Raw genomic sequence first — 23,595 nt, 5'->3', positions numbered from 1 at the left:
GCACTCTAAAAGTACAGAGTTTTCAATAGATATACAAGTAAATAAAATTCCCAGTGAAGTAAAAAAAAAAAAAATAATCACTCTTCAAAATGTATGTGTACTCTAGTTAAGTCAATGTAAATCAAGAAATCCAAATACAAGATGTAGAACTTAAAGTGTCCTTTTGGGGGACAAAATATAAAAACAAAAACCCATAAATCAAATTGTATCTACACATTGTACTAACAGAATTGCTACATCTCTCTAAAATCAGATATTAAAATGTTAGTCCAAGCATCATATCCACTTCAACGTTTTAAAGTGATCATGGTGCAAGGAGCTTATACGTGCAGTGTTGCGGTATGAAATATTGCTCTTACAGAGATATCTAGGCTACCTGCCAGAGTTGTAACTCCACCCCAGCAGCATCAAGAGTTCCAGGCTGGCTACTGTCAACTGTGTGTATATTTCTATGCACAGATATTCATTCAAAAGCTGAGATAGCTCCATTGACACTCTAGGCCAATGGGCAGCAGGACTGGTTTCCAGCTTTTCCAGCTTAGATACCATCTGGACTCTGAGCTCTGAAGAACCCATGTGAGAGTTAAAGGGACACTCCAGGCACCCAGACCACTTCTGCCCATTGGAGTGGTCTGGGTGCCAACTCCCACTACTCTTAACCCTGCAAGTGTAATTATTGCAGTTTTTTATAAACTGCAATAATTATCTTGCAGGGTTAACTCCACCTCTAGTGGCATTGCCGGTGGGCGGGATCAGTCTCGCCACCGGCCGACGCAATGAAGAGGAGGAGCGGCGCGGTGGAGGAGACAGCAGCGAGGGACATCGCCGCTGCCTCAGGTAAGTGACTGAAGGGGTTTTCACCCCTTCAGTAACCGGGGATTGGGGGGTGGGAGGGAGAGGGACCCTTCAGTGCCAGGGAAACTGATAGTTTTCCTGGCACTGGAGATTCCCTTTAATCAGGTTTGCCCCTTTGCCGAGATATGAAAATAACAAAACAAAACACTGTGTGTCGTTGGCATAGAAATAAGTAGACAGTGCTCTGCATGACTTATCAGGGAAACCCTCCTCAGAGCAAGAAACAAAAAAAAAAATGTCTGCAGACTCAATAAATTGGGCTCTGTGGACACACATGCATCAACAGGCACATTTTTACTTGAGGTGGGCTCTGTGGAGCTGACAAATCGGGAAGAAAACCTTCTTCGCTGACTGACTGACAGGGAGGGTATTCGGATTCTAAAATCTGTTGTAAAAGTGGCAATTTCAAATACAATGTAAGGCATTTCAGGTTATTTTTGCAGCCTGGGTACCAGAATAAACCACATGGAATCCTGTACAGTACAGACAGAGAGAATTGATGCCATTAAATTTTGCTTCATGATGAAGACTGGAGATAGGGCAAAAAGGGAATGTTTTAATCACTGGCCCATACATACACATTGCTGGGAGAGGAACGTTAACAACATAATCAAAGTAAAATTAGGTGTACTATATAAAGTGGAATGAAAGGGTATTGTCATTACTTTGAGTGCTTACAGAACTTGACGAGAATGAGTACAATGTAAATATGAATCTGTCTAAAGAAACTTGAACAATTTTTTTAAATTAGGTACACAGTTTAAGTGTGAATTGTTAAAATCAGTGCAATCATGAATGTTCTGCCTACTCTAAGAACATGATATTTTAAAGAAAGTATTTTCTACAAAATTTTACAGGATGTGTCTGCTACGGTAACAACTATAAACTATAATGAATTGCAATTCCGTCTGAGAGACAATATATGAATATGGGCTCTTGACTTGAATTAATAAGCTTAGAATTAACCTGTCATGTATAACAGGACAGGATGTCACATTCAAAAGAGCAATTTCAACTTGCCCCTTGGGATAGCCAAATGGCAAACAAATGTATAGATTAAATGTTGGAGTTTTACTATTTATACCATGATGGAGAATGAATTATTTTACCTATGCAATGCTTAGTGGATATTCCCCTAGACATACAAAACTTTAAATATATGCATTAATCTATAGATGTATTGCATACTGAGATGTGGATTTAAGAACATACATTATTCTGTAGCAACAGATATCCGGGCAAGCATCCCTTGATGGCTCTTTTGGTGAGAAATGGCGAGGAAACCGAGATGAAGAATTAATAAAGGCCCACAAGGTTTAATTAGTACATCTGGAGATACCTTGCCTAACTCTCATTATTACCAGAGAAAAGGGGAATTGTCATAGATACAGGTAAATAAAGGGTTTAAAAGCATTTTTTGTCTTAGGTAAGTTTCCACGTCTGCAAGGGTTAAAAACAAGAATTTTCTCTCTTGGCTGCAATCGGTACTCCCTTTTCTCTTTCTCAGGGCAAGCACATATACTCCCTTTTTTCTCTCACAAGAAAACCCTGCATAGTTTGGAGAAGACATGCTAGACATGCGCAGTAGAATAACTGTAATGCATAATGTTATATGAATAATTATACTTTTTGCACTGAACATCTATGATTGGTTGATTTTGTCGTCTGTTGGATACACCCATATGAAAAATGTGTTTGTTTCATAAATACGCCTTACCCGCATTGAACATATACAAAGATCAATGAAAGCATGTGTTACAGACCCTATAAAATTCTTATAGACTAACACACCATGACTTTTACTGTTATGCAGATGCAACCAGCTAAGTGAGTAAGACCTAAAAATTATTTGGCTGTATCCTAAAACTCCTAGGTTGCATCTGCAAAATAGAAATGATGGATGTAGTATCCGTTAAGGTGGGGTACAGAGGCTCAAATACAGTCAATGGTGTCTTGCGGTGTGTGGAGAACATCTTCAGCATGTGAACTATACATTGTTTTATTATCTATACACTTGTCAACACAGTGTAAAGATTACATCTGAATGTGAAAGTTTTATCAACAAATGTCCAAATGGAGGTGACGAGGGTTCCAAACCTATAAGACTTGACAGAAATTTAAAGCCATGGGATGCTATGGCTAGTTTTGTCAATACTTTTGAAAAAGAAAACAACTATTTGTCTTTCTGCTTTTATTTTTGTAAAATTAAATAATTGCCAGATACTTACATGCTGTAAGGGGTACAACTCCCAACCAGGCAAAGGCCACAAGTGTGTAATGAAACCAGTATCTGATTGCTGTGCCAATACTTGTTATCAGTCCAGCACATATATCCTGGATTGGAAGCCGTGAAGGCATGTCTGGGGAATAAACTGTAAGGTAAACAAATGTATAATATTATGAATATATATTTTCTAAATATAAAGTAATATAAAAACACATTTTATGCCCTTCAACAGTAAAAAAATGTAATTGCTCTTAAGATAAATGGGGGAAAAGTGATCTAACAATGTAAAACATTTCAATTGCACACTATAGGATGTAAAAATGAATTGCAAGTTTATTCCTTTGTGTATTTGTATTATTATATGCTTAACATTTTAATAACTTATTGTCAACATTGGTATTACAGACCTAGAAAATTATGTCGCTTTAAGCAGTGATAAAATGAAGCCATTTTATAGTTTGTTCAGACATATTTCTCTCTTACTTCTTTAAACACATATATATATGCATACACAAATCATTTAGTAGTACAATTTTTTTGAAACCACTTAGAGAGAAACCAAACATTAAAACCACATTATCTTAAAGGGACACTATAGTCACTATAACAATTACAGTATTTGTTCTAGTGAGTAGAATCATTCCATTCGGGTTTTTTGTAGTAAACACAGTCTTTTCAGAGAAAATGCAGTGTTTACATTACAGCCTTGTGATAACTCCACTGGCGACTCCTCATATTGTTGCTAGAAGTGCTTCCTGTAGCAGTGCTGCCTAGTGTGCAGCACTGCCATTCAGTGTCTCCTCCCTCTGCATGCAGGCACTGAACTTTACTCATAGAGATGCATTGATTCAGTTCAGCTCTCTGAAAAGATGCTGATTGCCCAGGGCTGTGTTTGACTTGTGCTGGCTCAGCACCTGATCTGCCTCCTTGACAGTCTCAGCTTATCTTATGGCATTGTGATTGGCTCACAGAATCACTTCTGATGTCAGCAGGCAGGCAGCAGACTTAAATAAAAGTAAGATTTTACTATATTTAGGCAGGCAAGGGGGGCTTGATGGTGGTTTTAACACTATAGGGTCAGGAATACCTGTTTGTATTACTGACCTTATAGTGTTCCTTTAATGAATGGTTTTGGTTCAGAGATCATATTTCCCTTCTCTTGGAAAATGTTTACATTTTGCCTAAACCATGCCTCTAGTAGCCTGACAGACAGCCACTAGAGGGGTTTCCTCATCAAAGATCTTTCACTTTCAAAGGCTATTGTTTGGAAACATCATGCCCAGCATTAAAAATGTTCACAGAAGCATTGGATTAACTGATTCTCTATTAAAAACACAGTGTTGGAGGCAGGGCCGTACTGGGAAAAAAATTTGGCCCGGGCATTTTTTATCCATAGCGGCCCACTGAAAAGTGGGCGGGCCAGATAGGGTGTGTTTTATCATCCCAATGACAAGCACGCTCCATCTCAAAGTGAGCATGTTGGTTCAATGCTCTTCCAGGGCAGACTGAAGAGCTCTCGCATGAGAAAAGGGCCCTGTATTTGTTCTGCATAGTGCAAGCAAATTTAATAACATGCTTGCGTTGTGTTTGCTTGAAACTTGTCTCAGGGGTTTCCATAAATGGGATACTCACTGTATCCCATTTATGGAGGCACTATGTGTTTGCTTACATGGAATCTAGGGTGCATGTCAGAAATGTAGTGTGAGTAGTGTGTTAGCAGGACCCAGATTGTGTATAGGAGATTGTGTGTGAGTGTGTGTTGTGTATATAGCGGATTCAGAGTGTATATAGAGATCTAGTGTGTGTATATCTGTAGACGATCCAGAGTTGGGTAAGGGATCTAGTGTTTGTCTGGAATATAATGTGTTTAGGGGGGCAGTATGTGTGTGAGGGGTTCTGTAGTATATATACATATATGTTTGGAAGTATTGAGTGTGTGTGGTGTGTGTTAGGGTGACGTGTGTGTGTGTGGTGTGTGTTAGGGTGACGTGTGTGTGTGTGTGTGTGGTGTGTTAGGGTGACGTGTGTGTGTGTGTGTGTGTGTTGTGTTAGGGTGACGTGTGTGTGTGTGTGGTGTGTTAGGGTGACGTGCGTGTGTGTGGTGTGTTAGGGTGACGTGCGTGTGTGTGGTGTGTTAGGGTGACGTGTGTGTGTGTGTGTGTGTGTGTGGTGTGTTAGGGTGACGTGTGTGTGTGTGTGGTGTGTTAGGGTGACGTGCGTGTGTGTGGTGTGTTAGGGTGACGTGCGTGTGTGTGGTGTGTTAGGGTGACGTGCGTGTGTGTGGTGTGTTAGGGTGACGTGCGTGTGTGTGGTGTGTTAGGGTGACGTGCGTGTGTGTGGTGTGTTAGGGTGACGTGCGTGTGTGTGGTGTGTTAGGGTGACGTGCGTGTGTGTGGTGTGTTAGGGTGACGTGCGTGTGTGTGGTGTGTTAGGGTGACGTGCGTGTGTGTGGTGTGTTAGGGTGACGTGCGTGTGTGTGGTGTGTTAGGGTGACGTGCGTGTGTGTGGTGTGTTAGGGTGACGTGCGTGTGTGTGTGGTGTGTTAGGGTGACGTGCGTGTGTGTGTGGTGTGTTAGGGTGACGTGCGTGTGTGTGTGGTGTGTTAGGGTGACGTGCGTGTGTGTGGTGTGTTAGGGTGACGTGCGTGTGTGTGGTGTGTTAGGGTGACGTGTGTGTGTGTGGTGTGTTAGGGTGACGTGTGTGTGTGTGGTGTGTTAGGGTGACGTGTGTGTGGTGTGTTAGGGTGACGTGTGTGTGGTGTGTTAGGGTGACGTGTGTGTGTGGTGTGTTAGGGTGACGTGTGTGTGTGGTGTGTTAGGGTGACGTGTGTGTGTGGTGTGTTAGGGTGACGTGTGTGTGTGTGGTGTGTTAGGGTGACGTGTGTGTGTGTGGTGTGTTAGGGTGACGTGTGTGTGTGTGGTGTGTTAGGGTGACGTGTGTGTGGTGTGTTAGGGTGACGTGTGTGTGTGGTGTGTTAGGGTGACGTGTGTGTGTGTGGTGTGTTAGGGTGACGTGTGTGTGTGTGTGGTGTGTTAGGGTGACGTGTGTGTGTGTGGTGTGTTAGGGTGACGTGTGTGTGTGTGTGGTGTGTGTTAGGGTGACGTGTGTGTGTGTGGTGTGTTAGGGTGACGTGTGTGTGTGGTGTGTTAGGGTGACGTGTGTGTGTGTGTGTGTGGTGTGTTAGGGTGACGTGTGTGTGTGTGTGGTGTGTTAGGGTGACGTGTGTGTGTGTGGTGTGTTAGGGTGACGTGTGTGTGTGTGGTGTGTTAGGGTGACGTGCGTGTGTGTGTGTGGTGTGTTAGGGTGACGTGCGTGTGTGTGGTGTGTTAGGGTGACGTGCGTGTGTGTGGTGTGTTAGGGTGACGTGCGTGTGTGTGGTGTGTTAGGGTGACGTGCGTGTGTGTGGTGTGTTAGGGTGACGTGCGTGTGTGTGGTGTGTTAGGGTGACGTGCGTGTGTGTGGTGTGTTAGGGTGACGTGCGTGTGTGTGGTGTGTTAGGGTGACGTGCGTGTGTGTGGTGTGTTAGGGTGACGTGCGTGTGTGTGGTGTGTTAGGGTGACGTGCGTGTGTGTGGTGTGTTAGGGTGACGTGTGTGTGTGGTGTGTTAGGGTGACGTGTGTGTGTGGTGTGTTAGGGTGACGTGTGTGTGTGTGTGGTGTGTTAGGGTGACGTGTGTGTGTGTGGTGTGTTAGGGTGACGTGTGTGTGTGTGGTGTGTTAGGGTGACGTGTGTGTGTGTGGTGTGTTAGGGTGACGTGTGTGTGTGTGGTGTGTTAGGGTGACGTGTGTGTGGTGTGTTAGGGTGACGTGTGTGTGTGGTGTGTTAGGGTGACGTGTGTGTGTGTGGTGTGTTAGGGTGACGTGTGTGTGTGTGTGGTGTGTTAGGGTGACGTGTGTGTGTGTGGTGTGTTAGGGTGACGTGTGTGTGTGTGGTGTGTTAGGGTGACGTGTGTGTGGTGTGTTAGGGTGACGTGTGTGTGTGGTGTGTTAGGGTGACGTGTGTGTGTGTGGTGTGTTAGGGTGACGTGTGTGTGTGTGTGGTGTGTTAGGGTGACGTGTGTGTGTGTGGTGTGTTAGGGTGACGTGTGTGTGTGTGGTGTGTTAGGGTGACGTGCGTGTGTGGTGTGTTAGGGTGATGTGTGTGTGTGTGTGTGGTGTGTTAGTGGTGTGTTAGGGTGACGTGCGTGTGTGTGTGTGTGGTGTGTTAGGGTGACGTGTGTGTGTGTGTGTGGTGTGTTAGGGTGACGTGTGTGTGTGTGGTGTGTTAGGGTGACGTGTGTGTGGGGTGTGTTAGGGTGCTGTGTGAGGATGATGTGTGTGTGTGTGTGTGTGTGAGGGTGAGGTGTGTGTTTGGAAGGATTGTGTGTTCGGGGAGGCAGGTTAATGCCAAAATTTATGGCATTAAATTCTCCTTGCGAGAGAAACCTGGCAGAGCTGCAAGATAGAGTTCCTCTGGGTTCCTCTCCTGGCTGTCTTCTCCCCAGCCCGTGGCCGCGGTTTACTGCATGTGGGCCGGTGAAGGAGATCTTTGACCTCCCCACCAGTCCATCATGGAACACAGCGGGGCCGGTGCTAGGATATCGCCGGCTCTGCATGGACCTGCCAGGGAGATCCTGCGATCTCCCCAGCCGGCCTCGGCGGCCCACCGGCCATTTGCCCGATGGCCAATCCAGGTCTGGTTGGAGGAGCTTGACACTTGCTGCTCATGCATTCTAATGTTTCTCTATGGTTGGACAACAGTTGTCAGAACAGATTACTTCACCAGAGGCAGACTGGATGCAGGGAGAAGGCTTGTATTTTATTATCATTGGAGGTCTTTATTCTTATACACTGAAACACCCCACTCCATAGTAAAACAGACGTTAAAAAAAAAAAAAAAAAAAAGCGAGAGAGAGAGAGAGACTGTTCTCTTGGCAATCGCATTTCTGATGATCTCCATGTGTGATACCCTCTGGGTTCTCCAAATCAAGGCTTGGAACAAAAGCTTCGCTAAGAGGCACTTTGTACCACTTTGAAAGCTTGTGCAAAGCAAAGGGAATGGAAACACTCCAGGGTATCTGAATGAGAGCCAGGAGGGAATAATAATGAATTGTATAGCAGTGCAGCAACTCTGTGCAGTAACTCTATACTTTGCTTTAGCAAACTAGAGTATTCTTAAATTGTGCTCAGATGCATCTCCTAAAAATAAATTACAATCCTGCCCACTCAGTTTTTTTTTTTTAAATCTGAATATTAATTTTATGATGCATTTTATGGCCATTTTAGTAGATTGCAAGATCCAAATTATTGCATAAACACATATGATTAGCAAACGCATACACACTAGAACATCTCAGATTATCCACTATAACCTGAAACAGTATTTATAGTTCCAGACACTGTAATGACACTGCTGTACTCTGTGCACAAGTCTTGAGCCATAACAGCAGTATTAGAAGATTAGGGAAAGGTTATGGTTAGAGGAGCACTATAGTCACCAGACCAACTACAGCTTATTGCATTTGTTCTGGTGAGTAGAATCCTTCCATTCAGGCTTTCTGCTGTAAAACCTATATTTTTAGAGACCATGCAGGGTTTAAATTACAGCCTAGTGATAACTCCACTTGTCACTCCTCATATGGCTACTAGAGGTGCTTCCTGGGGCAGTCCTGCCTATTGTGCAGCACTACCATTGAGTGTCTTCACCCTTTGCATGCAGGCACTGAAGTTTACTCAGAGATGCATTGATTCAATTCAGCTCTAAGAGAAGATGCTGATCGGCCAGGGTGGTGTTTGAATTGTGCTGTCTCTGCCCCTGAACTGCCTCCTTGATAATCTCAGCCAATCCTATGGGGAAGCGTTGTGAATGGCTCAGACCACCAATTCTGATGAGGTCAGCAGACAGAGGCAGTTCACAGGCAAACAGGGACAGAGGCAGTAGTTGCAGACTTGAATACAAGTAAGATTTTACTATATTTAGGGTGGCAAGAGGGGGCCTGGAGGGCTGGATGGTGGTTTCAAAACTATAGGGTCAGAAATATATGTTTGTGTTCCTGACCCTATAGTGCTCCTGTAAAGGTTCTCTCCTTGAAAATGATGTGAACTGCAATGCTCACCACTCAGACAGGTTTCATTTAGATAAGAATCATGGGTGTTACATAAAAAATAAAAGTTAAAAATCCCCATACCTAAATGACCAACAAATCCAAGCAAGAAGCATGGGGTGAAGAAGCCAGGCGAAACGCGTTCAGTGGGACTATATTTTATATTTTATCATCTAATATTTTGTTTGTTTATATTAAAGTATACTTTTAAAGTTACTTTTTATATCTACTATTTTTATTTCCTGGTATCCTGTATATCCTTGGTGGGAATTATACCACCTAAGCTGTTTATACTAGAGCAGGTCACATGCTCTGGAAATTTTAAGTACAATACTATTTATTATCTATTATATTATTGGTACTTACTTCACCATATTGCTGCTCTCTCTTTTTTATACCTACGCACATTGCACCCTGAGAACATCTGTGGCAACTACTGCAAATCCAAAGACGGGGATTGTACCGTCCAAGCGCTTCACATCAGAGCTCTGTTATAGCTCATCTCCATGTGAGTGGACTGTACATAGTTATTAACTACCTACTTTTAAGATAAAATTTACTGTATTGCACTATTATTTTTTTTTGAGGTTACGATTAATTGGAATATCCAAGGATACATGTATGTATTTTTTGCATATATAAACTAAAAGGCGCGGTATACGCCCTCTCTCTTTCTCTGTTATTCACTCACAAGGTTGGGGAATCCTTGTTCTGTATACTGCTGCCTGATCACTATAGTGAGCGCCTATTAATTTTTCTCTTTCCAACCAGCACTAGCCTTAGTAATTGCTATAGCCGTGTGCTTTGCTTTCAATTAATACCTGACCTCCCCAAAAACATCGGAGAAACAGTACCGCGTGTGCAAAAATAGTCATAATTACATCATTCAGGTGGTAATTAAATGTAATATCACAATAATCATACTATACAAAATTAAGGCATAGTGCTTAAATGAGACAGTTATTCTGATTGTTTTACATGTTTGAACAAGAGACGACGTTATTTAATTGATCTTGCAAAGTCGGATTATAAAATTATTGTTTTTTTTACACATGAAATAAACTTACTTGGAGTAAAAGCAAATCTGTGTTTGCATAATTCACAGTATTCTTTTCTGCTGTGTTTAAGCCACTGAACTAAGCTGAAATGTAAAGACAATGATGTGAGCAAGTAGAGACCAACAAAGATTAATGCATCTTTTTAAGCTACATACCTGTATAATAAAGATGCATCCGAATAATGAAAGATGAACAATTAAGCTTCAGTTTTATACAGGTGCAGTATATATAATAAATCATATTACAAGTCTGACCTTTTGCTTAATGCAAAAAAAAAAAAAATTGCATTTACCTACATCTGCAAAGTGGATCTTCCAGTCAGCAGCATTTAAATTACCAAGAGACAAATGAATGTGTGTGTGTGATTTGGAGGCACTTTGCAAACTTTTTTTCTCTTCATTTCAGCAGCCTACTTCTGAACTAACTACATCCTCAATTCAAGTAAACAGGACCCCAAAAAAAAAAAAAGTCACATTTAAAATTAATTTACCACCAGAAAATGCAAATACCATTATGTTTTTGATTCATGTTTTGTCCTCAAAATGGAGTTTATGTAAGAATGAGTTGATGGTTGGTGTGTCTGAATACAGATGTGTATGTATAGAGGGTAAGTGTGTGACCCATGGAGGGTTTTCTGTGGAAAGTTTTGGAGTGAATGCATCAGAGTTTCTGTGCATATGGTCTAAAAGAGTGTGTATAGGAATGCAAGGTCAGTGTAGAAAAGAGTGTGTATAGGAATGCAAGGTCAGTGTAGGAACGAGAGTGTATGTTTGTGAGGGTGATTGTTCAAATTCAGAAGTGTATGTGTTTGAGGAGCTAATTATGCATCCGATATAATTGGAGATGCTTATCAGAATGTTATGAAAAGTGATGAATAGGTTACATAATTGTTATTGTATTTTTTATTACTTCATATTTAAAGTGATCTAAAAAGTGACTGTTTTCTTAGTAATTCCACCAGTTTTCATGGAATGTTTTTTTTTTTTGTTCATAGTAGCTGAAACAGGTCACTCAAAAATGATAGTAAGGGTGCAAAAAACCAAATACATTTCACAATTTCTAGAATAATATGTCAAATAGAATTTAGTTTAACATTTTAAACGTTCCCCAAGTCATAAATTCCCAACAGCCCCCTGTTTAGATAATTAATCTGTTTTTAATTTGCATTTCCATCCCGCAACAAACACATACACTAGAATTGTTTTATTTATTTTTAAAGACAGTCTTTACAGGAAAGAGGGGTCACTGTCTGCTTAACCTAAGGCATCCTCACAGCTAGTATTTCAGGTTTGGCTCCTCACCCCCAGGACAGAGGCTTGCTGCAGCTGCCTCTCTTACACAGAATGTGGCTTTCGCTGCCTTAAGGAATCATTTTAGACAGGGAAGAGCAGGTTGCATAGGGGGGCTTAGACTGCATATGGCAGTCTGTAATGCACACAGTTTCCATATAGGCAGCTATGACAATTTACATATTGAGCAAGAAGACCAATATAGCGGTCAAACAGAATATGTGCCCTAATTGTCTATTGACACTTTATCTGTATGCTTGTCTTTTTTTTGTGTGTTTCATTTTGACTGCAGAAAACAATGATCAGCCCTGAGCACTATAAGGGAGGCCCTCTCAGCATACTGACAAAACTAGAAGCAGATGCAGTCAACTTTTGGCCAAGGCATTAAGTATAAGTAATAAAAAAGGTACTTGAGAGCAACAAGTGCCAAATACACACACCACTCCCTGTGTATCAATAAGAACTAATAATATAATAATACTTATACATGTACAGGTATATGGAGGAAATATTCCATGTGGTAAATTCCTATAATGACAAAAAAATAGTACATAGTATAGACTATATATACAGAAATAAAGATGTAAAAGTGATTGAATACACTCACGGATTTCAGAGCCGCGCCAGGCTCTGCATATAATGCCCAAGGGTGCCTCAAAAGGCTATATGGAGAATCTTGAATGATGTCCCCCAAAAGCAGGAAAGCAGCAAATGATGATATAAAAATAGTAAATTTATTGTAAATAAAAGGTTAAAAAATAATGACTGTGCAGGTCCCATATGGTGACACACGAAATCACAGTAATGCAGAAGCGTTTCAACTCAGTCCGAGTTTTCATCAGTGCATAAAACATCCAGCTGCTGTTCCTTTTTAAATTCGCCGCTTTTCTGATTGCCGGTCACGTGGGCGGAAGTTTGCTCACCGGCGTCTGACGTCACTTCCGGTATTTCGGCGCTCGTTTTCCGGCTTGATTCTATTCAACACATTTGCCCAATTGAAGCTAGAGGCTCCATATTATAAATGGGCATCTTGCATAGCTTGTAAGATGCATACATATGGGCAGTGACTTATGATATAAAAAAATAATTATATATACAGATAGCAGCAATAGTGTAGTAGTGCATATAAAGGAAAAAATTCATTCATAAACAACTTATAAGCACATAATGCATATGCCAGTTCAAATTAATTTTGTTAATGCATTTGCCCAAATGAAGCAGGGGGCTCCATATTAAGGATGGGCATCTTTCATATTTTACAAGATGCATACATATAAATAATAACTTGTAGTATAGAAAATGGCATAATTATTTGTGCAAATAGCAACAATAATGCAATAGTGCATACAGAAGGGAAAAAAAATATTAATAAAAAGATATAAAAAAAATATATATATATATATATATAAAAATATATATAAGATATAATGTATAATATGTAAATATATAAAAAATATATATGAAATATACATGTATAAAAAACTATAAAGAAAGGATAAATATATTATAGTTTTTTTTATACATATATATATATATTTTTATATTTTTGGGTCTTTTTAATCCACTAATCCTATTCTATATGGGCTGCATTCACATAGTTTAGATGTGATGTATACCTTTAAGACATTATACATTATGTGCCTATATGTTTTCTTTTTATTAATATATATATATATATATATATGTCCCTTCTGTATGCACTATTGTTGCTATTTGCACAAATAATTATGCAATTTTCTATACTACAAGTTATTATTTATATGTATGCATCTTGTAAAATATGAAAGATGCCCATCCTTAATATGGAGCCCCCTGCTTCATTTGGGCAAATGCATTAACAAAACTAATTTGAACTGACATTATGCGCTTATAAGTTGTTTATGAATTCATTTTTTCCTTTATATGCACTACTGCTGCTATCTGTATATATAATTATTTTTTTATATCATAAGTCACTGCCCATATGTATGCATCTTACAAGCTATGCAAGATGCCCATTTATAATATGGATCCTCAAGTTTCAATTGGGCAAATATGTTGAATAGAATCAAGCCGGAAAACGAGCGCCGAAATACCGGAAGTGACGCCAGACGCCGGTCAGCAAACTTCCGCCCACGTGACCGGCAATCAGAAAAGCGGCAAATTTAAAAAGGAACAGCAGCTGGATGTTTTATGCACTGATGAAAACTCGGACTGAGTTAAAACGCTTCTGCATTACTGTGATTTCGTGTGTCACCATATGGGACCTGCACAGTCATCATTTTTTAACCTTTATTTACAATAAATTTACTATTTTTATATCATCATTTGCTGCTTTTCCTGCTTTTGGGGGGACATCATTCAAGATTCTCCATATAGCCTTTTGAGGCACCCTTGGGCATTATATACAGAGCCTGGCACGGCTCTGAAATCCGTGAGTGTATTCAATCACTTTTACATCTTTATTTCTGTATATACAGTCTATACTATGTACTATTTTTTTTGTCATTATAGGAATTTACCACATGGAATATTTCCTACATATACCTGTACATGTATAAGTATTATTATATTATTATTTCTTATTGATACACAGGGAGTGGTGTGTGTATTTGGCACTTGTTGCTCTCAAGTACCTTTTTTATTACTTTGACTTTAGGGTGTTGGGGAACACCTTTTTCACTCCAGTACTGTGTTTTTATTTTACTGTGTAAACACCATTCACTTTTCTTTTCTCAAGGCATTAAGTATATGGCCCAAATGCAAGCCACAACCAGAGCATAAGCCAATGTTGGGCCTTTCAAATAATCTGTGCTTATTAGTAATAAAAAGACAATTCCAAGTGATTGTGTTAATACTACTGGCAGGGGTTCTGATTATGAAGCTTCCAGAACTACTGCCAGCTCTCCTTTCATCTAGCAGCTTTATGCAAGATTAAACTTGCAGAGGCTCAATTTCTCTTCTGGCGTTGTTCCTGCTGACCTTAAACATGCCACTGTAGTACCTATCCTGAAAAGGAAAAAAAAAATAAAAAATCTCTTGACCCGTCCTTCCCCTCTAACTATTGTCCCATATCTCTGCTCCCTTTTTCCTCAAAGCTTATGGAAAGACTTGTCTTTACCCGTATGTCTCACTTCCTCAATTCCAACTCTCTCCCTGACCCTCTTCAATCTGGCTTCTGCCCTCTCCACACTACTGAGACGGCTCTTATCGAAGTTACTAACAACCTAATCGCAGCTAAATCCAAAGGCCACTACTCCATACTAATTCTTATTGACCTCTCTGCTGCCTTTGACACCGTTGATCATGCTCTCCTTCTTCAAACTCTTAAATCTCTCGGTCTCTGTCCTCTCGTGGTTTTCCTCTTATCGCTCCCAACGCTCATTCAGCGTCTCCTTTTCTAATGACACCTCCTCCCCTCGTCCTGTCTCGGTTGGAGACCCCCAAGGCTCTGTCCTTGGTCCCCTTCTATTTCTCTTTATATTGCCTCTCTTGGCAAACTTATTACCTTTTTTGGATTTCACTACCACCTCTATGCTGATGACACCCAGATATACATCTCTCCTCCCCGGACCTCTCCCCTGTCGTCCTGCAATGTGTCACTGCATGCCTATCTTCCATCTCTGACTGGATGTTCTCCCGCTTTCTCAAAGTAAATCTCTCTAAAACTGAGCTCCTTGTCTTTCCTCCTCCTAATACAGATTCTCCTCTTTCGCTCTCCCTTCAAGTTAGTGGTATCCACATAAGTCTATACTTGCAAGCGCGCTGTCTTGGCGTCATACTTGATTCTGGCCTCACATCCAGTATGTTGCCAAATCCTGTAGATTCCGTCTTAAAAACATAGCCTGCATCCGGCCCTTTCTTACACAAGATGCTACCAAGGAGCTTGTCCATGCTCTAGTAATTTCCTGAATGGATTATTGTAACCCTCTCCTGATTGGTCTTCCCAAGAGCCGCATTGCCCCTCTACAGTCTGTAATGAATGCTGCCTCCAGACTGATTTTCCCCTCTAGTCGGTCCTCTCACACCTTACCCCTCTGTCAGTCCTTACATTGGCTTCCTGTATCCTATAGGAGCCAATTCAAATTGCTAACCCATACCCATAAAGCACTGAAAAATTCTAGCTCCTCTTATATCTCATCACAGATCCATAGTTATGCCCCTTCTCGGTCTCTCCGCTCTGCCCATGACCTTCTACTGTCCGCTGCTCGCACCCATACGGCCAACTCGCGCTTGCAGGACTTCTCGCGGGCGACTCCCTTCCTATAGAATAGCCTGCCTACCCCAATCAGACTGTCCTCTAGTCTTCAATCATTTAAGAAGTGCCTTAAAACCCATCTCTTTAGGAAAGCTTATGGCCTCCCAGACTAACCTCTACCTCACATACCTGTCTCTTGCTCTCTCCTAAAGGGCAGCACTCTACTCTCTCCTCCAGCTCTGCTTTACTCCCACCTCATTTTATTGCTATTTCCTGTCCTAATGTGTTTTATACCCCACCACCAATAGATTGTAAGCTTGTTTGAGCAGGGCCCTCTTCAACCTATCGTTCCTGTAAGTTTTCTTGTAATTGTCCTATTTATAATTAAATCCACTCTAATAATATTGTAAAGTGCTACGGAATCTGTTGGCGCTATATAAAAGGCGAGAATAGTAATAATAATTTAGAAGGTAAAAGTATTACAGAAGACAAGAATACACAGCTCTTAAAATGACCCAGAGTTCAAAACAGGAAAGTTTCTGACCAGTTCACAGAATATAAGCAGTTCTGTGTGCATGTATTAGTATGTATAGTATACTTAAAGGACCACTAAAGTCACCCAGACAACTTATCTGAATGGAAGTGGCCTGGGTGCAGTCCTTAAAAACCCTTCAATATAATGTTAGAGAGGGAGAGCAGAAAGTCCAGAAAACTTAAAGGGACTCCCAGTGCCAGGAAAACAATCAGTTTTCCTGGAACTGCAGGTACCCTATCCCTCCCACCTCCCTTCCCTGGTTGCTTAACCCCTTAAGGACACATGACGTGTCTGACACGTCATGATTCCCTTTTATTCCAGAAGTTTGGTCCTTAAGGGGTTAAGGGGTCAAAACCCCTTCAGTGACTTACCAGAGGCAGCGACGATGTCCCTCGGCGCTGCTTCTAGGTCCTCCCACACTCCTCCCAGTCACGACGTCAGCCAGCCGGGGGGAGTGATCATGCCCGCCGGCGGGGGAGACCTAATGCGCACGCGCATTAGACCTCCCCATAGGAAAGCATTGAAAATGCTTTCAATGCTTTCCTATGGGGATTTTAGCGACACTGGAGGTCCTCACATAGCGTGAGGACGTCCAGCGACACTATAGCACAGAAAACTGTGCTATAATCCCAGAAGTGCCCTCTTGTGGCTGTCTAGTAGGCAGCCACTAGTGGAGGAGTTAACCCTGCAAGGTAATTATTGCAATTTATAAAAACTAACAATTACAGTCGCAGGGTTAAGGGTAGTGGGAGTTGGCACTCAAACCACTCCAATGGGCAGAAGTGGTCTGAGTGCCTGGAGTGTCCCTTTAATTTGCAAGCCCTATATTTTCCTCTGTAACTTTCCAAAACACCGTAAAACCTGTACACATAACACTGTTGTACCCGTGAGACTTTGCTGATTACAAAGGAGTGTTTTAAAACATGAACACTTGTAATGACAATGATATCATCATTTAAAGGGCAGTTTTTTGTGAAAAATGCAAAAAATAAACATGAACGCTAACTTTGGCCAGGTTTGTGACTAAGTGTCTACTAAAAAAGACTGGACATACCCAATTTTGAATACTCTGGGTTGTCTACTTCTGCAAATATTATGCCATGGTGGGGTTAATTTTCATTTCTGGGCTGTCATATTGTCTCAAAGGCAACATTGGCCAAGTAAACCAAACTGGCACATTTCAATGTGTAAAAACAGAAAAGGGGAAAGCCCTATTTTTAACCCTGTAACTTCCCAAAACATCATAAAACTGGGAGGGGAGGGAAGTTATAGTGCCTGGAAAACGAGATTGTTTTCCTGCCAATGAAGTTTCCCTCTAATTTCAAAAGCTTTTTTAGATTATATTCATATTAAATTATGTTTCGTATATGAATATTTGATGTAAAAAAAACGAAAGCTCTGTTACTCCTGAACAAAATGATATTTAATACGTGTGGGTGCACTTGAAGGGACAGTATAATCACCAAAACAACTTTAGCTTAATTAAGTAGTTTTGGAGTATAGATCATGCACCTGCAATCTAAGTGCTCAATTTCCTGGAATTTAAAAGTTGAATCACTTTTATTTGCTCAGCCCTAGTCAGATCTCCCTGCATGTGACTTACACAGCCTTCCTAAACACTTACCGTAAAGAGTCATCTAATCGTTACACTTCCTTAATTGGAAATTTCTGTTCAATTTAGAATTGTATATCTTCTGCTCTGTTAATAGCTTGCTAGACCCTGCCAGGTGCCTTCTGTGTGTGATTAAAGTTTCATTTACAGAGCAGGAGATACAAACTTTTAAAGTAAATTACAATTGATTGAAAATGAAACCATTTTGTTTTCATGCAGGCTGTGTCAGTCACAGCCAGGGGAGGAGCATGAAAATGGCAGAGAATTGAGCGGTGAGACTTCAGTGGCAAGATCTATACACACAAACTGCTTTATTAAGCTAACGTTGTTTTGGTGACTATTGAGTTTCTTTAAAAGTGGTAAATTATGGTTGAACAGACAGCTCAAATCCTAAGTTTTGTTTTGATCAGAACCTGTACAATTGCCTCTGTCCTTAAAGGGACACTATAGTCACCAGAACAACTACAGCTTATTGCATTTGTTCTGGTGAGTAGAATTATTACCTTCAGGCTTTTTTGCTGTAAACACGGTCTTTTCAGAGAAAATGCAGTATTTACATTACTGCCTAGTGATAACTTCACTGGCCACTCCTAAGATGGCTGCTAGAGGTCCTTCCTGGGTCATGGCTGCCTAAAATGCATCCAAACATTCAGTGTCTCCTCCCTCTGCATGCAGACACTGAACTTTCCTCATAGAGTTTCATTGATTCAATTCATGTCTATGAGGAGATGCTGATTGGCCAGGGCTGTGTTTGAATTGTGCTGGCTCTGCCCCTGATCTGCCTCCTTGTAAGTCTCAGGCAATCCTATGGGGAAGCATTGTGATTGGATCAGGCCACCACTCCTGATTACATCAGAGGCAGCAGCTTCAGACTTAAATACAAGTAAGATTTTACTATCTTTAGGGAGGCAAAGGGAGCCAAGGGGGCTAGAATGTGGTTTTAACACTATAGGGTCAGGAATACATGTTTGTGTTCCTAACCCTATAGTGCTCCTTTAAGGGGTTAAAACATAAAAATGTAAAAACACTTAAAAACAGACACTGATGTATAAAACTAATCAATTAATAAAAAACATTCTGCAACTTACCACTCCTGATGAATAAATTTAATACTGCCAGTGCACACACATGGATGGTAAAGAGGTTTTTCAGGGGTTCCCTCAGACCGGCACACCCTGCATATATCTTCTGGGCAAAAACAAAAACATCTATTAACCTGTGGTATTCTAAGAAAACATTAAAAAATAATTAAATATTGAATCAGAACTCAAAAAGTATTGATTGAAATATATATATATATATATTATTTATTTTTTGTAGAGCATAGTATAACATACAATTTAATGTAGACATTTCACAAGATTTTATATATATATGACATTAAAATAATAGAGATGTAACATGAAATGTCCTGAGATCACTGCACTTTTTTTAGAATATAGAAACAAATGGGTATCAAAGAGCTGACATACACTGTGTGTACAAAAGCTAAAGACTACTGCAGCTAATGTTTGCTTAGAGGTAAAGAATTAAAAATAAATAAATAAATACAAATATAAACATGCGTTGCAAGCTACTCAAACTACAGAGATACTCCCTTTATATGCGAGTACGTTAAGTGAGAATATGAACGTAGGTTAAGAATGCACAGTGTTGCAGGAGCATTATTGTTTAATCAGAACATACTGCAGTAAGCAGACATGAAACCACTGGTCTTGGTGTGGCAATGTTGTATGCACCATTGTTGTAGGCGGCAGTCAGCCATCTTGTGGACAGAGGCACGGTCCGCCATGTAGTAAAAGTAGCAGTTAGCTCAACGAAAACACTCGTGTGAGTGTACGAGCCAGTGGGACCAGACAAAACACCCACCGGTCCAGGGGGGGTCAACAGGACAACTTTGTGCGATCGCACGGAACTGGAGAGCGGCCATCTCTCCCGCGTGAAAGCTTCACTAGGCCCCACTGGAAGCACCAGAAGAAACAACGGAGATCACCTGGTTAACACTTTTTAGGGTGCATCAACTGGCTCCAGGGTAAGGCAAGTCTCATTTGGTGACAGATTGGAGTGCTGAGAGTTGGTTTATCGAGGTCTCAGAAAGCATGTTCAGCCACCATGCGGTGCAGGCCCCACACCCCCTTTTTTATTTTTCATTATATTTTTCACAGAACTTTCACTGTGGGACTGTGTATACATGATTTCTTATGCCTCCTGATATCTTAAGGATTATACTTTATTCGTTAATTATATCACAAATATCAGAATCATTATAGGGACCATTTAGATGACTGACAAAAGACTGGTGTTTGCTCATCTCTGGTATTAGTTTTGTAGGAAAAGTTTCCTTGAGAACATGTTTGTTTCAAATATAATATATGAGAACAGTTAAATTTTTTTTTTTTTTTACTGGGGTCAGCCAAGTGCCACTCCCCAAATACATTATCTCCTATGGAGAGCCAGAAGCTCAGCCTGACTCTTCCAGTCAATGAGCTAGCCTTGTGTTGCAGGGCTCCGTTCAGGAGAGCTAACAAAAGCTTCCAGATTTCTGTAGCATGTGGTAAAGACATGAAATGGCACACGGCGGAACCCAGCTAAGAAGTCAGTGCACTAGTGGTTATGGTGCTTGAAGTGTTCCTTTAATTTAACCATGGTCATGGTCAAGAGAACTCTATGTATACACATACATATGCCTTATGCCCAGGTAACCAGATCCACCATGTTTACAGGGATACATATAATTTTGCCATATTTATGAAAACTGAAAGGGTTGCACTGCAGTATGTATAATACATATTCTGCAGGAGTCATCATTGCCCAGTTGCTTAAGGACCAAACTTCTGGAATAAAAGGGAATCATGACATGTCATACGTCCTTAAGGGGTTAAAGGATCACAAACATGCATTCCTGACCCTATAGTGTTAAAACCACCATCTAGCCTCACTGGGCCCCTCATGCCTCCCTAAATATAGCAAAATATTATTTCTATTCAAGCCTGACGCTGTATCTCTGCATGCTGTTTGCCTCAGAATAACAAGCCGTCTGCTGACGTCATCAGAAGTGGTGGCCTGATCCAATCACAATGCTTCCCCATAGGATTGGTTAAGACTGACAAGGAGGCAGATCGGGGCAGAGCCAGCACAATTCAATCACAGCACTGGCCAATCAGCATCTCCTCATAGAGATGAATTGAATCAATGAATCTCAATGAGGAACGTTCAGAGTCTGCATGCAGAGGGAGGAGACACTGAATGTTCGGATGCATTTTAGGGAGCCATGACCCAGGAAGGATCTCTAACCGACATCTGAGGAGTGGCCAGTGAAGTTATCACTAAGCTGTAATGTAAACACTGCATTTTCTCTGCAAAAAGCCTGAAGGTAATGATTCTACTCACCAGAACAAATTCAATAAGCTGTAGTAGTTCTGGTGACTATAGTGTCCCTTTAGTGTTCATTTTCCTGACACTATAGCATCCTTAGGACCCCCACACCTTGGCACTGAAGGGATTAAATACTCTTCAGTTACTTACTTAATCCAGCACCGGGCTCTCTCGGCGCTGGTGACCTCTCCTCCCCCGCCGCCGACAGCTCCCGAGTGGAGTGGAGCGGAGCAGAATGCGCATGCTGGGCATTGCTTTCCAATGGACGTTCTGCACGCTGGATACGAATTTCGCATCTAGCGTCGGAGAAGCACCTCTAGTGGCTGTCAAGAAGACAGCCACTAGAGGCTGGATTAACCCTGCAATGTAAACATTGCAGGGTCCCTTTAAAGGACCACTATAGACACCCATACCACTTCAGCTTAATTAAGGGTTAAAACCCCAGGTTTTAGCCTTTCAGATGTAAACATAGCAGTTTCAGAGAAACTGCTATGTTTATATTGCAGGGTTAATCCAACCTCTAGTGGCTGTCTTCCTGACAGCCGCTAGAGGCGCTTCCCTGACGCTGGATGCGAAATTCGGATCCAGCGTGCAGAACTTCCACAGGAAAGCATTGAGAAATGCTTTCCTATGGACTGTTTGAATGCGCGCGCAGCTCTTGCCGCGCATGCGCATTCCGCTCCACTCGGGAGCTGACGTCGGCGGGGGAGGATAGGCCACCAGCGCAGAGGGAGCCCGGCGCTGGATTAAAGTAACTGAAGGGGTTTTAACCCCTTCAGCGCCAAGGGAGGGGGACCCTGAGGGTGGGTCCTGAGGATGCTATAGTGTCAGGAAAACAAGTTTGTTTTCCTGACACTATAGTGATCCATTAATCTTATACACCTTCTGAATTCTGCATACTACAGGGCCACATTTTTTTATGTGCTCCCCATCAATATGTGATATGTGTCCCAGAAAACATGGTGGATCTGGTCACCTTGCTTATGTGTCTGCTAAAATCAAAAATAAATACACGTTAAACAGGAATTCTTGAATTCTTTAAAAAAAATCTAAAATAAAATAAATACACGTTAAACAGGAATTCTGGAAATCTAACCTTCACTGTTAAAACATACTTTTTATGAAATTTTTAGTCTTAATTTTACAATCAGATACATTTTACTGTGATTACTGCAAATAATTATACGGCTATATATGAACGATTTCAGTTCACTGTTGATTGTCTTACTCTGTCACAATCATGCAACTAGAAGTATATTTTTCAATAAAAAGTTTCTTGTCCACAACATTCCATTATACCTTTAATAAAATGGGAGGTCTTTCTATCTATCCTATAGAACAGATCATTGTGGCAGAGTACTCAAAAGACAAGCACCCTAAAGTTTCAAGTGAGAAAAAGAAGAGGAAGAAGAAGAAAAAAAAACAAAAAAAACACAAGTGCTTTAACAAGCAAGCAACATGCCACATTATTAAATGTTAGCGGAAAACAGAATGGTTGTAATACAATGCAGGCAGCACAATTCTATAGAGATTATCAAGTCTCATGGTGTTACAATATCGTGTTACAGATATGGACAACAGGTTGCATCATGTAAAACATTCTAAATTGCATAGAATGTTTCCTGACCACACAGATGGCTGTTACATGAAATGCTTTCATTTTTTTCTTTACATTTATGTAAAGCAGTCCTTTAAAGTTACTGTGGATTGTTTTGCTTTTTTGAAGCATCTATGATGTTAGGACATGTGTTATTAAATCTATTTTTTCCACAAACTCATTTTCCTTTAAGAATTTGTGGAAATATATTGATTTAAGGGGTTAAAAACCTACCTTTCTCCAGCGCCGGGCTGGGGAACTCTCCTCCCTCTCCCGACGTCAGCTTTGAATGCTCATGCGCGGCAAGAGCCGCGCGCGCATTCAAACAGTCCATAGGAAAGCATTTCTCAATGCTTTCATATGGTTGTCAGCGTCTTCTCACTGTGATTTTCACAGTGAGAAGCACGGAAGCACCTCTAGCGGCTGTGAGTGAGACAGCCACTAGAGGCTGGATTAAGCCTAGTGTAAACACAGGCCCGTCGCTACCAGGCAAGCATACCAAGCAATTGCTTGGGGCCTCGAGCTGGCCTGGGGCCCCAAGCAGGGCCGGCGCTTCCTATAAGGCTGCACCCGCCTGAGCGCTCTATAGAGAGCCTCAGGGGGCTGCAGCACTGCCTCTCTCGTCACCTTCCCTTCCCTGTAGCGTGGCCGAGCATTTCTTCCTCCTGTCAGTCTGGCCGGGTACCACGCGGTACAGGAGATTTAGTTTCCTGTTCCCGGCTGGACTGACAGGAAGTGCGCACTTTCAGTCCGGCCGGAAACAGGAAATTAAATCTCCTGTTACCGCG

At 41.4% G+C, this 23,595-nt stretch overlaps 1 protein-coding gene across 3 annotated transcripts in view; it reads right to left on the bottom strand.

Moving 5' to 3' along the window:
- Nucleotides 1-23,595, bottom strand: part of MARCHF6 (membrane associated ring-CH-type finger 6) — a 109,677-nt gene that overhangs the window by 54,241 nt on the left and 31,841 nt on the right. For 2 of the 3 annotated variants that reach the window (XM_063451934.1, XM_063451936.1), the window contains exons 2-4: nt 18,924-19,023; nt 10,232-10,305; nt 3,084-3,227 (exon numbers count right to left, since the gene is read on the bottom strand). In XM_063451934.1, coding sequence (XP_063308004.1) covers nt 3,084-3,227; nt 10,232-10,305; nt 18,924-19,023 — 318 coding nt within the window. The remainder of the gene's footprint in view (nt 1-3,083; nt 3,228-10,231; nt 10,306-18,923; nt 19,024-23,595) is intronic. The other variant, XM_063451935.1, reaches the window with a different exon arrangement.

The sequence above is a fragment of the Pelobates fuscus genome, chromosome 4 (genome assembly GCF_036172605.1).
Source record: "Pelobates fuscus isolate aPelFus1 chromosome 4, aPelFus1.pri, whole genome shotgun sequence".
Lineage (NCBI taxonomy): Eukaryota > Metazoa > Chordata > Amphibia > Anura > Pelobatidae > Pelobates > Pelobates fuscus.
Note: the sequence above shows the minus strand (reverse complement) of the source record. Positions and strands in the feature narration are given on the sequence as shown.